Below are 22,678 nucleotides of genomic sequence, written 5' to 3'. Positions count from 1 at the left end.
TTTACAACTGGGACGTTTTCCCCCCCCGACAAATAGGGAAACCATTTTTTTTTAACTGTAAGAGTATAGTATAAAACTATTAAGACAATATAACTCTCCCCAAAGTAGTAGTGAGAGTAACTGAGAGAATAACAATCATCCCTAATAAAACTATCCTGATTTCTTAATAACCTATTGCTGCTTGGCAGATTTGTGAAGACCACCATTTATCCAAAGTAGGCAAGACGAAAATGAAACAGCTTATTCTTATTATAACATATTAGAAAGATCAGTTTGTAACTATCATGATTATCTGGTCTATATTTCTTTTAATTTATGAAACAAGTTGATGACTGGCAATGCACTAGCATACATTGCCTCTAGAACAATGAAACTACTTAGAATAGAATTCCATCAAAAATATGTTATGACCTACGTGGCAAGACCATGCTTTGTAAGCTTTTGTGCAAGCGTGCAAGTTGAATGCGATGGCACGACAAAATCTGGTTTTAATCTAGACTTCTGCATTAAAACAAACTTTTCTGCCCTTAGTCATTTAAGTTATCTTGCTGTACAGTATTAATAGATCAGGAATAAAACAGCTTAACATTTCTGGTAGAATCTGCTTCAAAGCTCAATGCCTTCAATCATATTAATGTCATGGAAGTATGGTCATTAGATCCAGAGAAAACAAACTAACTCAATATTAAACTACACAATATAAAGATTGTTCATTTAAACCAGTTTATTAAACCAGACACTTAATATTTTTTACTTTAAAGCATTCATTACACACACATATATTCAACGATTAAAGAATATTGGTTGTGTCTTCTGTATGGGTATCTAAAGCATTTATTTCAAACGTTTTTTTAAAATAAAAATGTATTGTATTTCTGTAATGCTAGAAATAACTACACAATGATTACAATGCAAAATCCTGAAAAGGAAAAAAAAGATTAAACAAATACAGCATTAAATATTAACGGTCTCTTTGGCAAATAAAATGCCTCAGCTTGATAAAAGACTATTAAATACACGATATTGTGAGTGAACAGAAGAAATGAACTCTAAAGAAATGACACGGGAGGCAATAAAGAGACACATGACAACTAAATAAAAGGCCAAAAGCACATAAGATACTATTAAAGACTATTTTAATGTTGTTGCAATTTCAACATGCAACAATCATTGGTGTGCAATAGGCCCACACATTAAGATTTCATTTAACGTATTTTAAATCCCTGCATAAAGTACATTCTACACCTACAGATAAAAACCCAACCACCAGCAGTTTCAAAGTCTGGTTATTCACCTAAAATTGGATTGGCTAATTTAATACACTGGTATGAACTTCATGAGGCATGGCAGGAATTATGTTACTTTAAAATTAACCTATAAAATTGAAAAGAAAAAAATATTAACCTCAGCTTCAATGTATAGTTTCCAGAATCTGCCAGAGCTTGGGAACTGTGTGACAAGTCGCTCATAGGTCTTCCGCGCTTTGTCTATTGGTTGGTTCTAAAAGTAAAAACCATCAAAAATGTTTACAACAATATAAGCCCTTGGAGTTTTACTCCCCCAATCTCAGCAAGAGGCAATTTTCACAATTGTATTAAAATCAATGTGCAATTTTTTTTGAATTATATAGTAAGCAAACATAACCCTATTTCACTAAACCTGTGCCTCTCGTATGAGAATGCTCCAAGCATCAAGGTCATATGGATTGTCTTCTAATTTCTTTTCTGCCTTCTTCACTTTTTCAGGAACATACTCCGGAGCCTGTGGAAAAAGAAAGCATAAACTTACACCACTATTTGCACTCTTACCTGTCTTAGAGGTTTCAAAATATTATCCACAACTTAAAAAAGTGGCAATTAGTTACACCAAAACCTTTGTAATAAACTATTGTTAAATGAAAGGTACAAATCATATCCCAATTGTTAAGCCACAATAGCTCAATGACAACAATTCATTTGATGATTCCAACATACTTCCTGTCAGCTGTACATTTAAAACTACTTTTGAAAATTGATGCACTAAGTGTATTTTCATGGCTTTGGACAGATGTGCAGTCCAAACAGCCCTGTTCTTTATAATATATATATAAATTTGAACAAGAAATCAAGCAGTGCCTCCAAAGCAATTCCTGCAAAGAAAAAGAAGATAATAAACAATCGTGAAACTGGCATTAAATCAACCAGAATACTTCCTTTCAATACACTTCCTACTACCCGATTACCTTTTAAAAAGTGTTAGATCCTGCATCAACTTTGACTGCAAGCCAGTTTTTATAGGTTTGCTGACACCATTTTAATTTGTGAGCAGTGAATCATTCAAAAATGCAATTTATTGCTCGGTCACCAATGAGATGTGAACAGGAAGGAATGAGGGACAAACATTAACAAGTAGGCAAAATAATATTTCTGGGCATGTATAACTTCACTGATCTTGGATCCAGGAAACCATTTAATAATGATACTCTGTAGGCACAGGGCACATGTATATTGAGATATGCTTCAAGCAAGACAGCACGTACAAAGTTAAAAAAAAAACGATATCAACTGGGCATTGAACATTTTCATCTCATGGCAGGATTACTAAAGGTCAGACACGAAGGACAGAAGTAACTCAGCGGGTCAGGCAACAGACGTTTAATTCTGGACACATCCACCTGGAGAAGTCTGAAGGATCACGACCTGAAACGTCATATACCCACTCTCTCTGGAGATGCTGATTGACCCGCTAAGTTACTCCAGGACCTTGTCCTTTTAAACTAGCATCTGCAGTTCCTTGTTTCTACACATCCATCTTGTTATGTTGACCCCAATGATGATTGCATCCCCTTAAGACATTTATTTTACTCATTTTTGGAATGTGAGCATTGCTGGTGGAGCAACTGTTATTGTCCATTCCAAACCAGATTGTGTTGCTTGCTGGGCTATTTTCAACCAGCACCAAGGCCAGGAGCCTGATATACAGTTCACAATCTTTGTTAAAAGACATTGGTGGACCAGATGGGCAATCTTGTATCATCATGAAAATCACTTACTAGCTTTTCATTTTCATCTAGTTTAATTTCCCTCATTGAAATTCCCCAACTACAGTTCTATAACATGTTGGTGAGGCCACATTTGGAGTATTGTGTTCAGTTTTGCTATAGGAAGAATGTCTAAGCTGGAAAAATAGTTATGAGGATATTGCCAGGACTTGAGGGCCTATGCTATAGGGAGTGGTTGGGCAGGCTGGGACTTATACAGGTGTATAAAATCATGAGGGGAATAGACAGTGTTAGCCAGCATTATTTGAGGCGGATGCTAAAACAATATTTAAAAGCTATTTGGACAGATACATGGATAGGAAAGAGGGATATGGGCCAAATGCAGGCAGGTGGGACTAGCATAGATGGGGCATCTTGATATGCAAATAGGATTACAGTAGATAGTCAATGGTCAGCATGGGCAAGAAAGGCTGAATTGGCTGCTTCTGCAGAAACAAAGAACTGCAGATGCAGGTTTACAAAAGAAGGTGTTTCTGTGTTGTACAACTATGACTGGTTTTACTTTTCCAAAAATTATTCCAATTACACACCAATTTATAGCAATAATGAAGACAAAGCCATCCAAAAAAAATCTCCAAATCCTCATAGAAACAAAACAATATTATTGCTCAAAGCTCACCTATAGATTTCAGAAAATTTCAGCCAAAGTAATAATTACTTCACAAAATCAAAACAAATATAATTCTACCCCCCCAACCAGCTCAGGCTCACTTTAAATTGATAATGGGATTATAAAAAAAATCTAATTTGAAGTTTAAACAGACCTTTACATACATTCCTACAAATCAACTCCAATAACTTGATTAACATAACTGAAGGAAATTATGCTTCTTGCCTCACCTGTTGAATGTATGGTTTTACAAAAACTGGTTTCAAATACTTACAATCTAGATTACTAGATAACTAGTAATCGACAATCTAGATAACTCAGAAGGCTGAGTGCACATTCGCCAAAATATGCAGTCCTACTGCAGAGCGCCCCACCTGTCTATCTCATACTGCCAGACAGCATTAGACAGGCAGCTGAAGATTCTACGGTTTTCTAGAAGTTGAGGATGGCTAAAAGATGCGATACCAATTGATAATTAAGAAGGCAGTACTGAAAATGGCATGGAGGTAGCATTTTCTTTCTTTGAGTATCCAGCAGCTGGAGAATTGAGAGATGCCAGTGCCCTACAGGGAGGGGAAGTAAATGGGTGAGAAGAATAACAGAAGTAAATACCAGAGGGCATAGCTTTAAGGTAAGAGGGGCAAGTTTAAGAGATGTGGAGCGGCCATTTTTTTTTACTCAGAGGGCAGTGATTGCCAGGGTTGGTGGTGGAGGCAGATACGATAGTGGCATTTAAGAGACTTCTGGATAGGCACATGGATTTATGCACAGGTAGATAAGAAATGGTCTTGGCATCATGTTTGGCAGACATTGCTTTTTGTCCTTTTTTATACTTTTCATCCATTTGTACTTTGTACCTTTTCACATGGTATCCCCATTACCTCACTAGTTAAGCACTGATTAGGATTCTAGTCCAAAATCTCTACAAGTATGTAATCCAGTTGTAAACTAAACGACAATTACATCTTAAGAAGCAAATCATACTGGAGACATTATTCTATAATATGGAGAGTTCATGTGAAAACGCATTCACATCTTCAATTCATGGTTCCAATCCGTATCAAGTCCCTCGATGCCATAATTCCTCCAGAACTCTAACCTTCTCCACAAGAGAACCTTTCAAATTTCCAGTTTTGGCAATTTCCTTAGCATTTATCTATCCCACCAATGGGGAGCATGGCTTCAGCTGCCTCAGCCCAAGTCTAGAATTCCCCCCCCACCCACCACACTACCTATTATTTCCTATCTTTTTTAATATTTTATTTGAAGCTTAGCACAGACCTAAACTTGTAGCCATCTAACTTATTTTCAGATTATTTTCGTGAGATACATGTGTATCACACATGAATTTTCTTTTGACAAATCCCCAAAAGCCATCATTTAAAAATGTCTAACTATATTTTGAGGGAAATCAACATTAGAGTCAGCTGGTCAAATTCCAATAACATAGCAATTCATCAGACGTGCAAATCAACTGCACCACTCTGAATTTGCCCACGCCATCTGAATATCCCATTGTGCTTGGCAGCTCCCGTGGAGGAACTTTCCTCCATTACCTAGGATAATTGAGAGGCAATTGTAAAGACACTTATGTCTAAAAAATTATATATTTTCATTACTACTGGTACAAATTACATGAATTCAGAAAAAAATGTTTTGAACCAAATGTGTTATAACCAAGAATGGCAAGATAAATGGTAAAGGGCTATCATAATAAACAAAAACGTTAAAATATTGCACATTTTAAATTAGTGCAAAGTATAAGATGTCCTTCATTAATGGAGTAAAATATCCAATTCAGCAGCACACGTGGAAGTAAATCATAACAATTCAAGTTCAAAAAGGTCACAAAATTATTAATAAAATTCACAAAAATATGAAAGCAGAAATGTTGGATGACTTTACCAAGTCTGAAGAACTATATATATTATGTCATTTAAGACGAAACTGACTTTTTAAATTGACTTTTAAGTTATAAATGTCGATTTAATTTCACAGGTTAACACTAGATTTTTTTGTCATAGTTTAAAGTGCACTTGAGTAACAAAAAACACTGAAAATATTTTAGATTTTTCAAATATCAAGTGCTAGATTTTAAAGCATTTAAGGCATGATTTTAATTCTGCACGTTTCATAAAATCACCAGTTAAAACAATTATGGGATAATGTAATTATTAAATCACGTCCTGCATCTCTATTTCATGCCAACCTGCCCTTATGTATTAAATTTGCTAACGTGCTAATTCAGATCAACTAAAATGCTACAATAACACATCCTTTGGAATTAAATACTTAGCAAATTTTATTAGCCACAAACATAAAACAAATTACTTGGGAAACACAGTGGGTCAGGCAGTATCAATGGGAGGAAATGAACAGCTAGTTTCACGCTCAGATGAAAAGTCTTGACCAAAAAAATCCTGTTCATTTCCTTCCATAGATGCTGCCAGGCTCACTGAGTTCCTCCAGCAGTTTGTGTATTGCTCCAGGTTCCAGCAAGTGCAGTCTCATTTTTCTATCAAGAATAATTTCACAATTTAAAAAAATGAAAAGAATTGGATGACATCTTCACTTCCAATTATGTTATGAGACGTACTCTTATAGATTTTCACTTTACAAAAAGAACACTTAAATTTGCAATTCTCATTTTTAAAAATCATAGCAGATTGGATAGGTATATGGACGGGAAAGGAAAGGAGGGTTATGGTCTGAGTGCAGGTAGATGGGACTAGGGGAGAATAAGTGTTCGGCACGGACTAGAAGGGCCGAGTTGGCCTGTTTCCGTGCTGTAATTGTTATATGGTTATCTAATACTTCCATTTAAGATGCACGGTCCCTCCACTAATGACACCAGATAAATGACTTTAACTCTTAAGTCATAGTGATACAGTGTGAAAACAGGCCCTTTGGCCCAGCTTGCCCATACCGGCCAACATGTCCCAGCTATACTAGTCCTACCTGCCTGCGTTTGGTCCATATCCCTCCAAACTTGTCCTATCCATGTATGTCTAACTGTTTCTTAAACGCGGGGTAGTCCCAGCCTCAACTACCTCCTCTGGCAGCTTGTTCCATACACCCACCACCCTTTGTGTGAAAAAGTTCCTATTAAATCTTTTCCCCTTCACCTTGAATCGCCATACTCTGGGCAAGAGATTCTGTGCATCCGATTTATTCCTCTCATGAATTTATACACCTCTATAAGATCACCCCTCATCCTCCTGCGCTCCAAGGAATAGAGAGATGCAGCCGACTCAACCTCTCCGTAAAGCTCACAACCTCTAGTCCTGTCAATATCTTCGGAAATCTTCTCTGAACCCTTTCAAGCTAGGTCCTGCCTTGTTAGACATCCCAAAATTCAACACCTCACATTTCTCTGTATTAAATTCCATCAACCATTCCTTAGCCCACCCGGGCAATCTTTCACAACTATCTTCACTATCTGCAAAATCACCCACTTTTATATCATCAGCAAACTTGCTAATCTTGCCCTCTAGCACTGTGTTTTGCCTCAGGTAATTCTGCATTGAATGAGTTACCACCCTGTTACATGCCCACTTTTCCTCATGACAGGTATAGTGTAGCAAGTGAGACTCCGCCACTCACAGTTACAAGGAGCCTGAAAAAAACCGGCACAGTGCTTGAATTAGGGCTACCTGTTACACCAAGGTAGCACTCCATTTAGTTATTAAAATCACCATCCAAAGTTCCTCATAAAATCAATATTTAAGTTCTGAGGAATTGTTGCACTCTTTTTGTCATTTTTTGTATAGAATATTAAATGTTCATTTCCATCTTCCTTGACATCAATTTGCTGTCACTGACAACCAGGGCAATGGTTAACATGTCGGTGTATTCCTAGCACTTGAATTGTTACATCTGTAGTGTGACCTTTAGGATTTTGGTTGAATTACACTCTGGTTTTGTAGGTTCTGGTGTAATCAAGTCAACATGAAAACTACTCTCTTCCACAATAGGGTGTGTAGGCAGCTTGTGAAGTTGTTTTTCCATTGTTTATGCAGGGGTCATGTTTATTTTTATTGCATGGCCTTAAGGTTCTCAATGCTATGCTGAATGGACCTTCTCCACTATGAGCAGTCATGGTCCAGAGATGATCAGGAGTCAATGGTGATGTCGCATGTTCCTTGAGGTTTCAAGCATGACTTCGAAACTTTTTCTATGTCCATTAGCAATCTCTTCCATTGACAAACCTTGGAGAGTGGAATGGAGCAGAATCACTAGAACTTTTATACTTGGGATGTTGGCCAGAGAAAGGAAACCAATGTGATTGATTGGCATTTGCAACATTGCACGTGCAACTTCCATCTCCCCACACTCAAAATTCAAACAAATGCACACAGCAAAAAATACAGAATCGAGCTTTTCTGTTGGTTGATTCCAGCATAGATTTACAGCACTAGTAACTCAGTCAGGGGATTAGGAACTGCTCCTTTATTGCATCATAATAAAAACATGACAATGCTGATTGTCAGGATCATTTCTTGTATCTTTAGGCAAAATAGCTAATTCTTAACTACAACCTAGTCACCAAAATTCTCTGAGTTTAACTAATCTCTCAAGAGTCTTCAGTATAGTAATTGAAAACTGACCAATTTTATCTTCAATGGCAATACTTTGGGAAATACCAGGTGACCTTGTACATGGAGCTCTTGCATCTGCTGTTAACTTCTTCTTCTCTGCAGCCACTCTGCAATGATTAATCTTTCATTTAAGATTTATTTCTTGGGATCTAATTGTGACAATTAGATTCCAAGAAATCTTTTGTTGAAGATAGTCCCAGACTCTTCCAGGATTTAGACACACACAAAAGAAGGGCAGTATATTTCCAAGTTGCATGGAACATACAAGTGGCAATGTTCACATACACCTGATGGTCTTTTCCTTCATGGTGGCAGAGGTGCTAAGGAGGGATTATTTAGGGTGGTGAGTGGGAAAATCAATTAAGTAGCCCACTTGTCCTATTGATGTTGAAATTCCTGGAATCCATTTGTAGTTGCATTGACCTAGCAAGCGAAAGGTATATTACCATATTCCTGATTTTTTGTTGTAGACGGTTGAATGATTGTTGCATCATAGCACAGGATACTTTGCCCCTTAACTGTTCTTGTAGCCAACCAGTATGGCTGATCCAGATAAATTTCCAGTCAAAGCTAACTCCAGTATATCAATGGTAAGGGATTCACCAATGATAAAAGCCTTGAATTCTTAGGGTAGAAGATTTAATAATTTCATTGTATATTATCACTATCTGGCATGGCATAAATGTGACTTCCTACTTATCAGTCCACACCTGAACATTATCCAGGTCTTGTAAACATAAGAAATTGCAGATGCTGGTTTAGGACAGTGCTGGAATAACTCAGCGGATCAGACAGAATCTCTGGAGAACGTGGATAGGTGACGTTTTGGGTTGGGACCCTTCTTCAGACAGCGGAATACGACACTATCAACCCAATGCCCCCATCCGTCTGATGGGTCCAACCAAAATGTCACCTGTCCATTTTCTTCACAGATGTTGCCTGACCTGTTGAGTTATTTCAGTACTTTGTCTTTTTCTGCTTTGGCTTGACATCCACATACCCTTGCAGAAATTGAAGTAGAGTGCTTTTCCAGATGCTTCCTTTCTGCCAACCTAAACCTTTTCATGATCATGTATGTTACTCACAAACCTCCTTTCAATCGTGTTTTAACATATCTACAAATGAATTTTCTGAAATCTACAACATCTTCGGTACATGACATGCATGGATCACAAAAATGATGCATGTGATCATTGCTTCATTGATCCGGCCCATCTCAAATCCCTGCAAGTGGTCGCTGGATACAGATGAGGGCAAAGGGGGTTGATAGGATGGAATAAGTACTATAGTGAAAAGGTGACAAAAGGGTATTAGATGAGGAATGAAATGAAAAGCCACAGAGAAGGATATGGATACCAGAGATGGATATGGGGGAGAGTAATAAAAAGGATATCTTAGACTGTGAGATGGGAGATGAGTGTACAGAGGGGAAAGGATCAGGGTGACTAGAGCGGTAGGAGACGTGCACTGGGGGAAAAGAAGCAGGGTGAGGTGAGGGGGTATTACTTGCAATTAGAAATTCAATGTTCACATGGTTGAATCGGAAGCTACCCATGCATAATACGAGGTGATGATCTTTCAGTTCATGTGCGAACTCACTCTGGCAAAGGAGGAGGCAAAGGATAGAATGGTCGGTACAGGAACAGGAAGGAGCATTAAAAATGGTTAGCAACTTGAAGCTCCAGCAGGCTTTGCGGACAGTGTGCACGTACGTGTTCGATGTAAAAGAGGCCACATCAGCAGCACCACCTTTCCACCCATTTAATAATCACTTACCTGTATTCCCCCCATGATGCTTTATTCCACCCCCAATACTCTTTTCCAGCTTTCTCCCCTTCCTCCCATCAATCCAATGAGCCCCACCCAAAACATCACCTGTGAGAAAGAACTGCAGATGCTGGATAAAATCGAAGGTAGACACAAAATGCTGGAGAAAGTCAGAGGGTGAGGCAGCATCTATGGAGAGATGGAATAGGTGACGTTTCGGGTCAAGACCCTTCTTCAGACTGATGTCGGGGAGAGGGAGGAGATAGAAAGTGGGCAGAGACAGTAGGACGTAGGAGAACTGGGAAGGGGGTGGGGAAGGAGGGAGAAAGCAAGGGCTATCTGAAATTGGAGAAGTCGATGTTCATACTGCTGGGTTGTAAACTACCGAAGCGAAATACGAGGTGCTGTCCTCCAATTTGCGCTGGGCCTCACTGACAATGGAGGAGGCCCAGGACAGAAAGGTCAGATTGGGAATGGGAGGGGGAGTCGAAGTGCTGAGCAACATCTGTTCATTTTCTCCATAGATGTATCCTAACCCACTGAGTTTTTCAAGAATTTTTGCTCAAGATTCCAGCGTGTACATTTTCTGGTGCCATCAACTCTAATGCATCAGTTTTCAGGACTAGTTTAAAAAAAAAATGTATCCACATCCTCATAACATAGCCCAAGTTACCTTGCCTCCAGAATTATTTTCTGCACACTCCTCAAACCTCAATTCTTGAAACTTGGTGACCAAAAATTCAACACCGAATCTTCTGAATTTGTAGTCGGTAGGGCAGTACTCTGCATGTCGCCAACTTGGATGTGTTAGCCAGAAAAAGCAGCCTACCAGAGGACTGGGAGAAATTCAGAGTCCAGCAGAGGAGGACAAAGGGCTTAATTAGGTAAGGGAAAATAGATTATGAAAGAAGACTGGCAGGGAACATAAAAACTGACTGCAAAAGTTTTTATAGATATGTGAAGAGAAAAAGATTAGTTAAAACAAATGTAGGTCCTTTGCAGTCAGAAACAGGTGAATTGATCATGGGGAACAAGGACATGGCAGACCAATTGAATAATTACTTTGGTTCTGTCTTCACTAAGGAAGACATAAATAATCTGCTGGAAATAGCAGGGGTCAAATGAGATGGAGGAACTGAGTGAAATCCAGGTTAGCCGGAAGTGGTGTTAGGTAAATTGAATGGATTAAAGGCCGATAAATCCCCAGGGCCAGATAGGCTGCATCCCAGAGTGCTTAACGAAGTAGCCCCAGAAATAGTGGATGCATTAGTGATAATTTTTCAAAACTCTTTAGATTCTGGAGTAGTTCCTGAGGATTGGAGGGTAGCTAATGTAACCCCACTTTTTAAAAAGGGAGGGAGAGAGAAAACGGGGAATTACAGACCAGTTAGTCTAACATCGGTAGTGGGGAAACTGCTAGAATCAGTTATTAAAGATGGGATAGCAGCACATTTGGAAAGTGGTGAAATCATTGGACAAAGTCAGCATGGATTTATGAAAGGTAAATCATGTCTGACGAATCTTATAGAATTTTTCGAGGATGTAACTAGTAGAGTGGATAAGGGAGAACCAGTGGATGTGTTATATCTGGACTTTCAGAAGGCTTTCGACAAGGTCCCACATAAGAGATTAGTACACAAACTTAAAGCACACGGTATTGGGGGTTCAGTATTGATGTGGATAGAGAACTGTCTGGCAGACAGGAAGCAAAGAGTAGGAGTAAACGGGTCCTTTTCACAATGGCAGGCAGTGACTAGTGGGGTACCGCAAGGCTCAGTGCTGGGACTCCAGCTATTTACAATATATATATTAATGATTTGGACGAGGAAATTGAATGTAACATCTCCAAGTTTGCGGATGGCATGAAGCTGGGGGGCAGTGTTAGCTGTGAGGAGGATGCTAGGAGTTTGCAAGCTGACTTGGATAGGCTGGGTGAGTGGGCAAATGCATGGCAGATGCAGTATAATGTGGATAAATGTGAGGTTATCCACTTTGGTGGCAAAAACAGGAAAGTAGACTATTATCTAAATGGTGATTAGGAAAGGGGGAGATGCAACGAGACCTGGGTGTCATGGTACACCAGTCATTGAAAGTAGGCATGCAGGTGCAGCAGGCAGTGAAGAAAGCGAATGGTATGTTAGCATTCATAGCAAAAGGATTTGAGTATAGGAGCAGGGAGGTTCTACTGCAGTTGTACAGGGTCTTGGTGAGACCACACCTGGAGTATTGCGTACAGTTTTGGTCTCCTAATCTGAGGAAAGACATTCTTGCCATAGAGGGAGTACAGAGAAGGTTCACCAGATTGATTCCTAGGATGTCAGGATGAAGAAAGACTGGATAGACTCGGCTTGTACTCGCTAGAATTTAGAAGATTGAGGGGGGTTCTTATAGAAACTTACAAATTTCTTAAGGGGTTGGACAGGCTAGATGCAGGAAGATTGTTCCCGATGTTGGGGAAGTCCAGAACAAGGGGTCACAGTTTAAGGATAAGGGGGAAATCTTTTAGGACCGAGATGAGGAAAACATTTTTCACACAAAGAGTGGTGAATCTCTGGAATTCTCTACCACAGAAGGTAGTTGAGGCCAGTTCATTGGCTATATGTAAGAGGGAGTTAGATGTGGCCCTTGTGGCTAAAGGGATCAGGGGGTATGGAGAGAAGGCAGGTACAGGATACTGAGTTGGATGATCAGCCATGATCATATTGAATGGTGGTGCAGGCTCGAAGGGCCGAATGGCCTACTCCTGCACCTATTTTCTATGTTTCTATCTATGTTTCTATGTTGTGCATACTAACGTGCTGTTAGTGCCCCCTTAAAACTGTCTAGTGAAGGTGATTTGACTATATTGTTGTCTAGTTTATTCCATTCCCTTAAGGTTCTTACAAAGAATGAGTGTCCTGGTGAATGGGATTTCTATTTACATATCATTTCTCTTTCTTGTTCTCCTTTCTGTTGAGTATGTTATGTATCTATCTGCAGTTATGCCCACGATCCCCTTTTGAATCTTGCACAACATGGCTAGTCTGTTCCTTGCCCTGCTTGTTTCCAGCGTTTCCCACTCCAGGTTGGACAGCATCTGGGTGACACTGACTCTATTGTAGTTCCCGATGCAAAAGCATGCTGCTTTCCTCCGTGCCCTTTCTAGTATGTTGATATGACCAGTTTTGTATGGGTCCCAGGCCCTAAATTGAAAATATCGTTGCTAAAATGTTTGGTGGAAAGATATTTAGCAAACCCCTTTCCCCCAACAATGGTTTGGAATGGCAATCGATAATCCTCATTCTTTCTGCCTTATGAATCACCCGATATTTAACAATGCTCAAATTGGTCACAAGAGGCAAGGAGTCCAGCCAAACTGGTCTTTTGACTATAGAAAAAAGCAAGATCTCGACTTCAGCACTGTTAGGTACGATTTCTATCCCCGACACTAGGGTAATTAGAAGAGAAACTACACACTCAAAACTCCACCTCTATTATATTCCAGTTGGTTTATTTTGCATCTGGATTATAGTGGGAGAGGGTGAGTGTAAGAGAGCATGAGAAAGCTTAAATTGATTGAAATATATAGCATTGAAAACGGCCTTTTACACCCAATTGAATTGATTGAATGTTGTAACGTGGAACCTGACCCTTCGGCCCACCGAGACCACTACCAGCCCAATGGGGACAATTTGCAGAGGTCGATTATACATGTATTTGGGATGAGGGAGGATTCGGAGGAAACGAAATGTGTAGGGAGGAACTGCAGATCTTGGTTTACACTGAAGATAGGCAGAAAATGCTGGAGTAACTTAGCGGGACAGGCGACAAGGAATGGGAGTATTCACTCGGAGGAAACCCACGCGGTCACGGTGACAACGTGTAAACTCCACACAGACACAAGGTCAGGGCCGAAGCCGGGTCTCTGCCGCTGTGAGGCAGCAGCTCTACCAGCAGCGCCCACAATTTAGTGCGGCCACGTTCCCTTTTGAACAAAAATATACGTTGGAACCGACCTCGCCCGCCATCTTGGCGCTCCCGGTCACTGCTACAAACACCACCAATACAATCAAAACACACACTTCTACCTCATTTTAGAAGTTTAAATGCAACCCCCAAACTCACCGCGACCGGTATTTTTTGCCAGCCGCAGCTTCCGACCCCATTCCCCACCGACAACGCCAACTAAATCCGACCTACCTGCTCCGTGTTCGCTTCGCCCGACATGGTGGTTGTGTGTCGGATTTTTTTGTTTGTTTGTTTAAAATGTATGTATCTTTAAAAAAAAACACACAATACAAATGAATGAACGGATGTTAAATGTGGCGGGGGTTAGTGCAGAGCTGGCGCCGGCTAGAAGCCCCCTGTCCGTGCTCCTACCCGTCCCCCTCACCGCCTCCGCACCGCGTTGCTCATAAAATGGCGGCTGGCGGACGAAAGTTCACCGGAAGTGGCGGGGTTGGCGCGCACGACCGCTCCTCCCTCCCTCCCTCCCTCCCTCCCTCCCTCCGGTCTGGATGTATTGCTGCTCAAAGATCCTATAGCTTTTGTTGCTCCTCACCAAAGATACTAGAGCCAGGAGCTTCGCTCTAAGATATTTGCTCCTCACCAAAGATACCAGAGCAAGGATATTTGCTCCTCACCAAAGATACCAGAGCAAGGATCTTTGCTCCTCACCAAAGATACCAGAGCAAGGATCTTTGCTCCTCACCAAAGATACCAGAGCAAGGATATTTGCTCCTCACCAAAGATACCAGAGCAAGGATCTTTGCTCCTCACCAAAGATACCAGGGCAAGGATCTTTGCTCCTCACCAAAGATACTAGAGCAATGATCTTTGCTCCTCACCGTCTCCCCCCACCCATCGTTATTTAGACACAAAATGCTGGGAGTAACTCCGCGAAACAGGCAGCATCTCTGGAGACATGGAATGGGCGATGTTTCAGGTCGAGACCCTTCTTTTCATTTGGGACATTTCACGGACATTTTCAACCTCTCACTTCTGAGGTCTGAGGTCCCCACCTGCTTTAAAAGGGCATCAATTATACCGGTGCCCAAGACGAGTAAGGTGACGTGCCTCAATGACTATCGACCAGTGGCACTAACGCCGGTGGTGATGAAGTGCTTTGAGAGGTTGATCATGGAGCAAATCAACTCCTACCTCGTCAAAAACCTGGACCCACTGCAGTTTGCGTACCGCCACAACAGATCAACGGTGGATGCGATCTCGCTGGCCCTCCACTCCGCACTGGAACACTTGGACAACAAAAACTCATCATGTCAGGCTGTTATTCATTGATTGCAGCTCGGCATTTAACACAATCATCCCCTCCAAACTGGTTACCAAACTCGCAGAACTGGGTCTCTGCGCATCCCTCTGCAACTGGATCCTCGACTTCCTCATCCACAGACCACAGTCTGTTTGTATTGGTGGAAATGTGTCAGCCTCGATAACAATCAGCACGGGAGCACCTCAAGGCTGCGTGCTCAGCCCCCTGCTGCACTCACTCTATACCCATGACTACGTAGCGAACCACAGTGCGAACTCCATCATCAAGTTCGCTGACGACACCACTATTGTGGGGCGTATCACTGATGGGGATGAGTCAGAATACAGAAGAGAGATCGAGCAACTGTCCATATGGTGCCAGCGCAATAACCTGGCCCTCAACACCAGCAAAACCAAGGAACTGATTATGGACTTTGGAAGGAGTAGGAGGGGGACCCACAGCCCCATTTATATCAACGGGTCAATGGTTGAAAGGGTCAAGAACTTCAAATTCCTGGGCGTGCACATCTCTGAAGATCTTTCCTGGTCTGAGAACACTAACGCAATTATCAAAAAAGCTCATCAGCGCCTCTACTTCCTGAGAAGATTACGGAGAGTCGGTTTGTCAAGGAAGACTCTCTCTAACTTCTACAGGTGCACTGTCGAGAGCATACTGACCGGTTGCATCGTGGCTTGATTCGGCAATTTGAGCGCCCTGGAGAGGAAAAGACTACAAAAAGTAGTAAACACTGCCCAGTCCATCATCGGCTCTGACCTTCCTTCCATCGAGGGGATTTATCGCAGTCGCTGCCTCAAAAAGGCTGCCAGTATCATCAAAGACCCACACTATCCTGGCCACACACTCATCTCCCTGCTGCCTTCAGGTAGAAGGTACAGGAGCCTGAAGACTGCAACAACCAGGTTTAGGAAAAGCTACTTCCCCACAGCCATCAGGCTATTAAACCTGGCTCGGACAAAACTCTGATTATTAATAACCACTTTCTGTTATTTGCACTTTACCAGTTTATTTATTCATGTGTGTATATATTTATATCATAGTATATGGACACATTTATCTGTTTTGTAGTAAATGCCTACTATTTTCTGTGTGCTTAAGCAAAGCAAGAATTTCATTGTCCTATACAGGGACACTTGACAATAAACTCACTTGAACTTGAACTTCTTCAGACCGAGGTGACAAACGTCACCACAACCAGAGATAGTGACCCTCGGGCTATCCTGCTGGATCGAATTTTGTTGGCTTTACCTTGCACTAAAACGTTATTCCCTTATCATGAATCTATCTATACACCGTAAATGCTGACTGGTTAGCACGCCTTTCACGGCACCTTGGTACATGTGACAATAAACTAAATCAACTAACTAGAGATGCTGCCTGTCCCGCTTCTTCTTTCTTGTGGCGTGCACAGCCTAAAGTTGTTGGACAACTTGTTCTATTTGATCTTCCGTTTGTGCACGTCGAGTTGATTGCATTAGTCGAAACAGGGCGGACCACGTGAAGGTTGCAATCTTCCAACCCCCTGTCCCGCTGAGTTACTGCAGTATTTTGTATCTGTCTTCGGAATAAACCAGCATTTCCTACATGCTCCATTGTTATTTGTGCTACTTAAAATCACATCCACATTACTGACTTCAAGAGTCAAGAGTGTTTTATTATGTCCCAGACAGAGCAATGAGCCACTAAGTCACTCCAGCTACTTAAAATCACATCTACATTATCCCCACTTCTTTCACACGATTACTGTACACTGCTGCAAATAAAGACCAAGCCTGGCTCCATTGCCTGTTCTCCCCGTGGAGCACATCAACCAGGTTCAAAACTAGCTTCTTCCCAACACCCATCAGGTTCTTGAACATTATACAACACTAATCTCAGCTATGAACCGTGTTTAGACACAGAAAGCTGGAGTAACACAGCATTTTTGTCTCAGGTGTAAAACAGCATCTGCAGTTCCTTCCTGTCCATGTTAACCATCTTGTCCATCCACTCCAATAACATTTGCCTCCCCACACTCCCCCTGGGGCCATATCCTTCTGTGGCTTTACTCTGTGAATCTGTCTAATTACCTCTGAAATGTGGTGGTGGATTCTGATTCCACCACCCTTCCAGCACATTCCAGATAGCAAATACTCTGGAAAAATTTACTCCTCAAATCCCATTTAAAATGTCTTAATCTCACTTTAAAATGTATGCTCTTGTTTTTAATCTGCCTGGATTTTTTGTAGAGCTTTCAGAATGATTTCAACCCTTAATCCATTATTATTTATACATTACTTTCTCGATAAACTTATTAATGAGTCATAATTCTGCAATAAGATTAGGCTCTTTATTGTTAACATATACTTTTTCTAAACCAGTATTTTTAAGGATATGCCTTCCGGCAGTCGCAAAATAAGATGGGCAGTGTACCTGCATTTTCTAGATTGGTCTGTAGCTTGATTAGGCAATGAACCAGAATTGTGCACTGAAATGTCTCCTTAATTCAGGCTAAGAATTGGAGAGGGAGTTAACACAATCCGCTGGATATAATTGCACCCATAAATGTATTCCTCCTTTGGCTGTTATATGTTACTTCAGGGCAGGCTACTTACACTGTTCAATTTGACAACTACGGATGCCACATGGAGTTGTAGAGCAACATTATTTTATCTTTAGTTGATGGTTTCACAGCAATATCAAGAATATGTCATTTATGGCATATTTATAGCCGCGGGCCAGCGGCTGTGTCAGCAGGACTGGTGGACGGCAGCTTCGACCACCCCGGGGCCGCGGTGTTTGAGCCACGGGACTGTTTGCTACATCGCCCGGTGGGGTATCGCCTCAGTGCAGAGAGAGAAGAGGAGGGAAGAGACTGCAGCCCTAAGACTTTTGCCTCCATCACAGTGAGAAGGTGCTATGTGGACTCACTGTGGTGGATGTTAATATGTGTTTGTTGTTGTTTTTTATTGTATTGTATGTATGTATGACTGCAGGCACGAAATTTCGTTCAGACTTCGGTCTGAATGACAATAAAGGAAACCCTGTATGTATAATAAAAAACAGAACAAACACAATGATTTAAGATAAGATCCTTTACATCATTTGAGCTTTACAGATATTTGCACCTCCAACACTAAGGTCTTGTGGTTCTCTGCCACACCAGTGAGAATTATTTTTTATTCTTACATATAATCAACCAAAATGGTTTATAGTAAGAATTTTTATTATACATTTGACAACATTTTTACTTTATACAAAAGTCAGATAATTACATTGTTTTGGTACAACAAGTGCTTTATATAAATTATGAACATCTATACCCAAAAGTTATAATAAGGGCCCCAACTTGAAACATCACTTATCCGTGTTTTCCTGAGATGCTGCCTGTCCGGCTGAGTTACTCCAGCAGGTTGTCTTCTTTGTACCAGCATCTGCAGTTCCTAGTTTCATAATATCATGTTGTGTTTTACCCCAAGGATAAATAGAACAAAATACAATGGAAATAAATCTGCTAAAAGTTAACAGACTTCTTTTTCTTAAAGTCTTGTAATACCCAATTATAGCCTCAAGAATAAGATCATGAGTACCCTGCGATCCTGATTTAACTCATCTACTTTTCCATTGACAAAAAGGGCCAGAAATGGCTATGTTGCTTTCATGGACGCCATTTAAAAATAATTTGTGAATAGCATTGGCATGAGAAAACACATTTACAACCCTAAAATATTTTCCAGTTAGAAATAAATTTGAAATATAATCACTGTCCTAGAGCAGATTAATGGTCCAGCCCAATTTGCATACATATGCTGCAAGATCCCACATGGCAATATAATCATGCAATTGGTTGTTAATATTTTGGTTTGAGGATAAACATTGGTTACAGAAAGAATTCCTCTATTGAATTTTCTTCAAACCTCCAGTATGATATCTTATTTGAATATGTACAAGCATGTTATAGGGCAAAGTATGTAATAGGGTAAAATTTTGGGTGATTTCCTACAACACAGGAGTCAAGAGGAAAAATTGCTATCTTAACTATTTAATTGAGATCAAATTCCTTTTTTAATTTCATATACTGTTATTTTGCATTGGCTGCACTGCCAGATTCTTTCCAACATGCTTTAGTTGTTATTATACTGGCTGCAATTCCAATGATGCTCGCTACAACACTTCACCACACACTCAGCCACACCCTTGACAATCTTGCCCACCTACTTGCATTTTGTCCTGGTGTCTGAGTTTATCATCATTATTCTATTCAAGTTATTTCCAAACTTTAAGATTGAAATCCCCACTTCCCCACATTCCCACCCTTTAACCATCTTACTGTACCACAGATCCTTCCTTTAAGGAAGCTTTGCTATTCCATGGATTCCTAAGAATTGGCAGCACTCCCACAGCTGGTGTGTCTGGATTGCAAATTGTGCCTCTATTATACTTTGATTGTGAACTTTCTAATTAAACGACCTCAGAATTATTAAAACTTCAGGGACTCGCTGTAAACTTTGGTTTCCCTTCACCCATCCCCAAGGGTGTCACGCGCCCTGGGTTGAGAATGACTAGTTTATTCAACCACATAGACTTCAAAATCCAGGCTATGAACTTTCCTGTAGAGCTTCAATGAAAGCCACAGCAGGAGGAATATGGGTGAATATTTCTTCTGCTTAGCCTGAAGTAGACAGGGTGATTTTAACCCAGTTTGGACATCTGTTGCGACTTTCTATGGCCGGTTTGCAACAGTGCAGTATACCAGAGATACAGATGAATAGTTTTTTATTAAAAAAATGGCATTCATAGGTTTGCAGCTATTTAAAGCTAAGCAAGCCAGCACCTCGCTTGCAGTGATTGCAAGAAGTTGAAGAGTTTGGGATTGCACAGATGGATGCTCCGTCAGTCTTCAATCACCTAACAGTTGGTACAAAATTGGAAAATTAGTCAAACTACCCAAATACATTACACCTACACAAGCATGTTTGCCCAACATCTCACCCCTTTAACAAGGGGAGGGAAAGGAAATGTTAAGATTTTGTGGCTTCTGACATGTTCCACAGCCTTACTATTAGAATACATGGCACATACAAAGAAGCATAATCTGACCGTAACTGCTCTTTAACTGTATCGGTATTCATTTATTATTACCACTTATGTCGAGATACTGTGAAACACTTTGTTTTGCATGCTATCCAAGCAGATCAATCCAATCCAATCCAACTTTATTTGTTAAGCACTTTAAGACAACCAATGTTGACCAAAGTGCTGTACAGAAGAATAAACAAGACATCATAAACAGACAACATAACAGAACATAACATAACAGCTCACATAAGGCGCATAAATTACATATGAAATACAACAATAAATTAAAAGACATAAAACATGAGTAAAAATAATAGCCATGCAATAAAGCAATAAAAGCTGCATTCTGTACCATCTGGAGACGGGCGATGGAGGACCCACTAACCCCCACATACAGTGCATTGCAGTAATCCAGCCGAGTGGTAACAAAGGCGTGGATTACCGTCTCAAAGTGCTGCCTTGACAGAATTGGCTTTATTTTGGCCAGCTGCCTCAAATGGAAAAAGCTTGATTTAACAACAGCCTTGATCTGACTGTCAAATTTAAGCTCAGGGTCCACTTTAACCCCTAGGTTTGTGATGCTTGGTTTGATATACTGGGCCAGATCATACATATATTCATCCAATTATTCCATACACAAGTGCAATAGGTAGCGCAAAAAAGAAAAATAGGTAGCATGCAGAACGCAGCGTTACAGCCACACAGAGAAAGTGCAGATAAAATGAAAAGGGGAAGGACCACAATGAGATAGATTGGAACATCTGGTCTCGCTCTAACCGAAGTATTCCCTTTATAGACAATAGGTGCAGGAGAAGGCCATTCGGCCCTTCGAGCCAGCACTGCCATTCACTGAGATCATCCACAATCAGTACCCCGTTCCTGCCTTCTCCCCATATCTCCTGACTCCGCCATCCTCAAGAGCTCTATCTAACACTCTCTTGAAAGCAAGTGTTGGCCTCCACTGCCTTTTGAGGCAGAGAATTCCGCAGATTCACAACCCTCTGTGTGAAGGTTGTGAATCTGTGGGATTTTAGTTCCACAAAACCCTTACCACCTTCTCTGCTATCTGAAACAAATTTGTTTTCTCTCTTTACCAGCTCTGATGCACCCTGGACCTGAAATAAGTTTCTCTTTCCACAGATGCTGCCTGACATGCCGTGTGTTTTTATGGCCATCTGGGATAAAGTAGGCCACTAAATGATATCACAATCCACCCCCAAAATGTTTGCTCCTTCCACCATAGTGGTTGCTGTGTGTACCATCTACAAAATGCACTTCAGTTACTCACCCAGGCTACTCTGACAACATCTTCCAAATCTGCAGCTTCTGCTAACCAGAAGGAACACCATTATCTGGAGCTGCTTCTCCGAGTCACTCTCCAAGACTGACTTGGAAATAATACTGTCAATCCTTCATTGTTGCAGGATCTAAATCTACCCCAGTAGAAGTATCTTCACCAGAAGTATTGCTGCAGTTCAGGAAGGCAGCTTGCCAACACCTCTCAGGTTTAATTATGGATGGACAGCAAATGCTGGCTTTGCTGCTGATGGCCACAGCAGAAAAAACTAATAAATAAAATAAACTTTATTCTGGGTGAATGAGGTAAGTAATTTAGGGGTAATTCCTAAGAATTTTTAAGATTTTGTACATTTTTACAAGATATTTTCATATTGTTTTGTTGAAAATTTAACAGCTTCACTTACCATTGGCTCAGCTTTAATCCTGCTAACATCCTCAGGAGCTTGCAGTCGAGGAATCTTTATTTGTTTGAATTCATCTCTATTTTCAGCATTTTCTGGCTTGCCTCGTTTTCCAAATACATTAGGAGTCTTGTCATGATTCGCTGAGCAAGAACCTAGAGGAAAGTTGTATACAAACGCAGGGCAAGTGGAGATGTTGAAAGAAAGTATAGACATCTTAATAAAATGTCATCCGAATTGCATCTTAATAAATTACAAATACTAAACATGGCAAAGATGCAGTCATTATTTTTACCACGGCAAAAATATTTTATCATTTTTTAAGGTGGATTTAACTATTAAATAATGATCCCATTATGGGAAATTGAAGTCTAGCATTAAGATTTTTGCTTTGCTACATTTTAAGTTAAAACAGCAGTTGCAAAATAAGTACCGACATTTTCACTCGCTCAACTCTGCAGTAAAGTCTTGAGCAGATAGTCCTATACTGAATGAATATGAGAACACTCTACAAATCCATCAGACTATCAAACCAAGATTTAGATAGCATACCAGCGGGAATCAAATGGGTTAAGAATGCGCAAATCATTTGTAGCAAATTTTTTTTGGAAAAGAACTGCTCAAAATGATTGAAATTTT

At 40.5% G+C, this 22,678-nt stretch overlaps 2 protein-coding genes across 2 annotated transcripts in view; both read right to left on the bottom strand.

Moving 5' to 3' along the window:
* cstf3 (cleavage stimulation factor subunit 3) overlaps positions 1–14,446 on the bottom strand; it is an 86,087-nt gene extending 71,641 nt beyond the window's left edge. The window contains exons 1-3 of the mRNA XM_033038750.1: positions 14,195–14,446; positions 1,660–1,761; positions 1,405–1,500 (exon numbers count right to left, since the gene is read on the bottom strand). Of these exons, the coding sequence (XP_032894641.1) occupies positions 1,405–1,500; positions 1,660–1,761; positions 14,195–14,221 (225 nt within the window). The 5' untranslated portion in view covers positions 14,222–14,446. The remainder of the gene's footprint in view (positions 1–1,404; positions 1,501–1,659; positions 1,762–14,194) is intronic.
* A 3,896-nt stretch (positions 14,447–18,342) lies between these two features.
* Positions 18,343–22,678, bottom strand: part of LOC116984560 (cryptochrome-2-like) — a 30,276-nt gene continuing 25,940 nt past the window's right edge. Inside the window, exons 11-12 of the mRNA XM_033038749.1 lie at positions 22,043–22,194; positions 18,343–20,168 (exon numbers count right to left, since the gene is read on the bottom strand). Coding sequence (XP_032894640.1) covers positions 20,154–20,168; positions 22,043–22,194 — 167 coding nt within the window. The 3' untranslated portion in view covers positions 18,343–20,153. The remainder of the gene's footprint in view (positions 20,169–22,042; positions 22,195–22,678) is intronic.

Source organism: Amblyraja radiata, chromosome 20 (genome assembly GCF_010909765.2).
Source record: "Amblyraja radiata isolate CabotCenter1 chromosome 20, sAmbRad1.1.pri, whole genome shotgun sequence".
Classification (NCBI taxonomy): domain Eukaryota; kingdom Metazoa; phylum Chordata; class Chondrichthyes; order Rajiformes; family Rajidae; genus Amblyraja; species Amblyraja radiata.
This window is presented reverse-complemented; position numbering and strand designations above follow the sequence as displayed.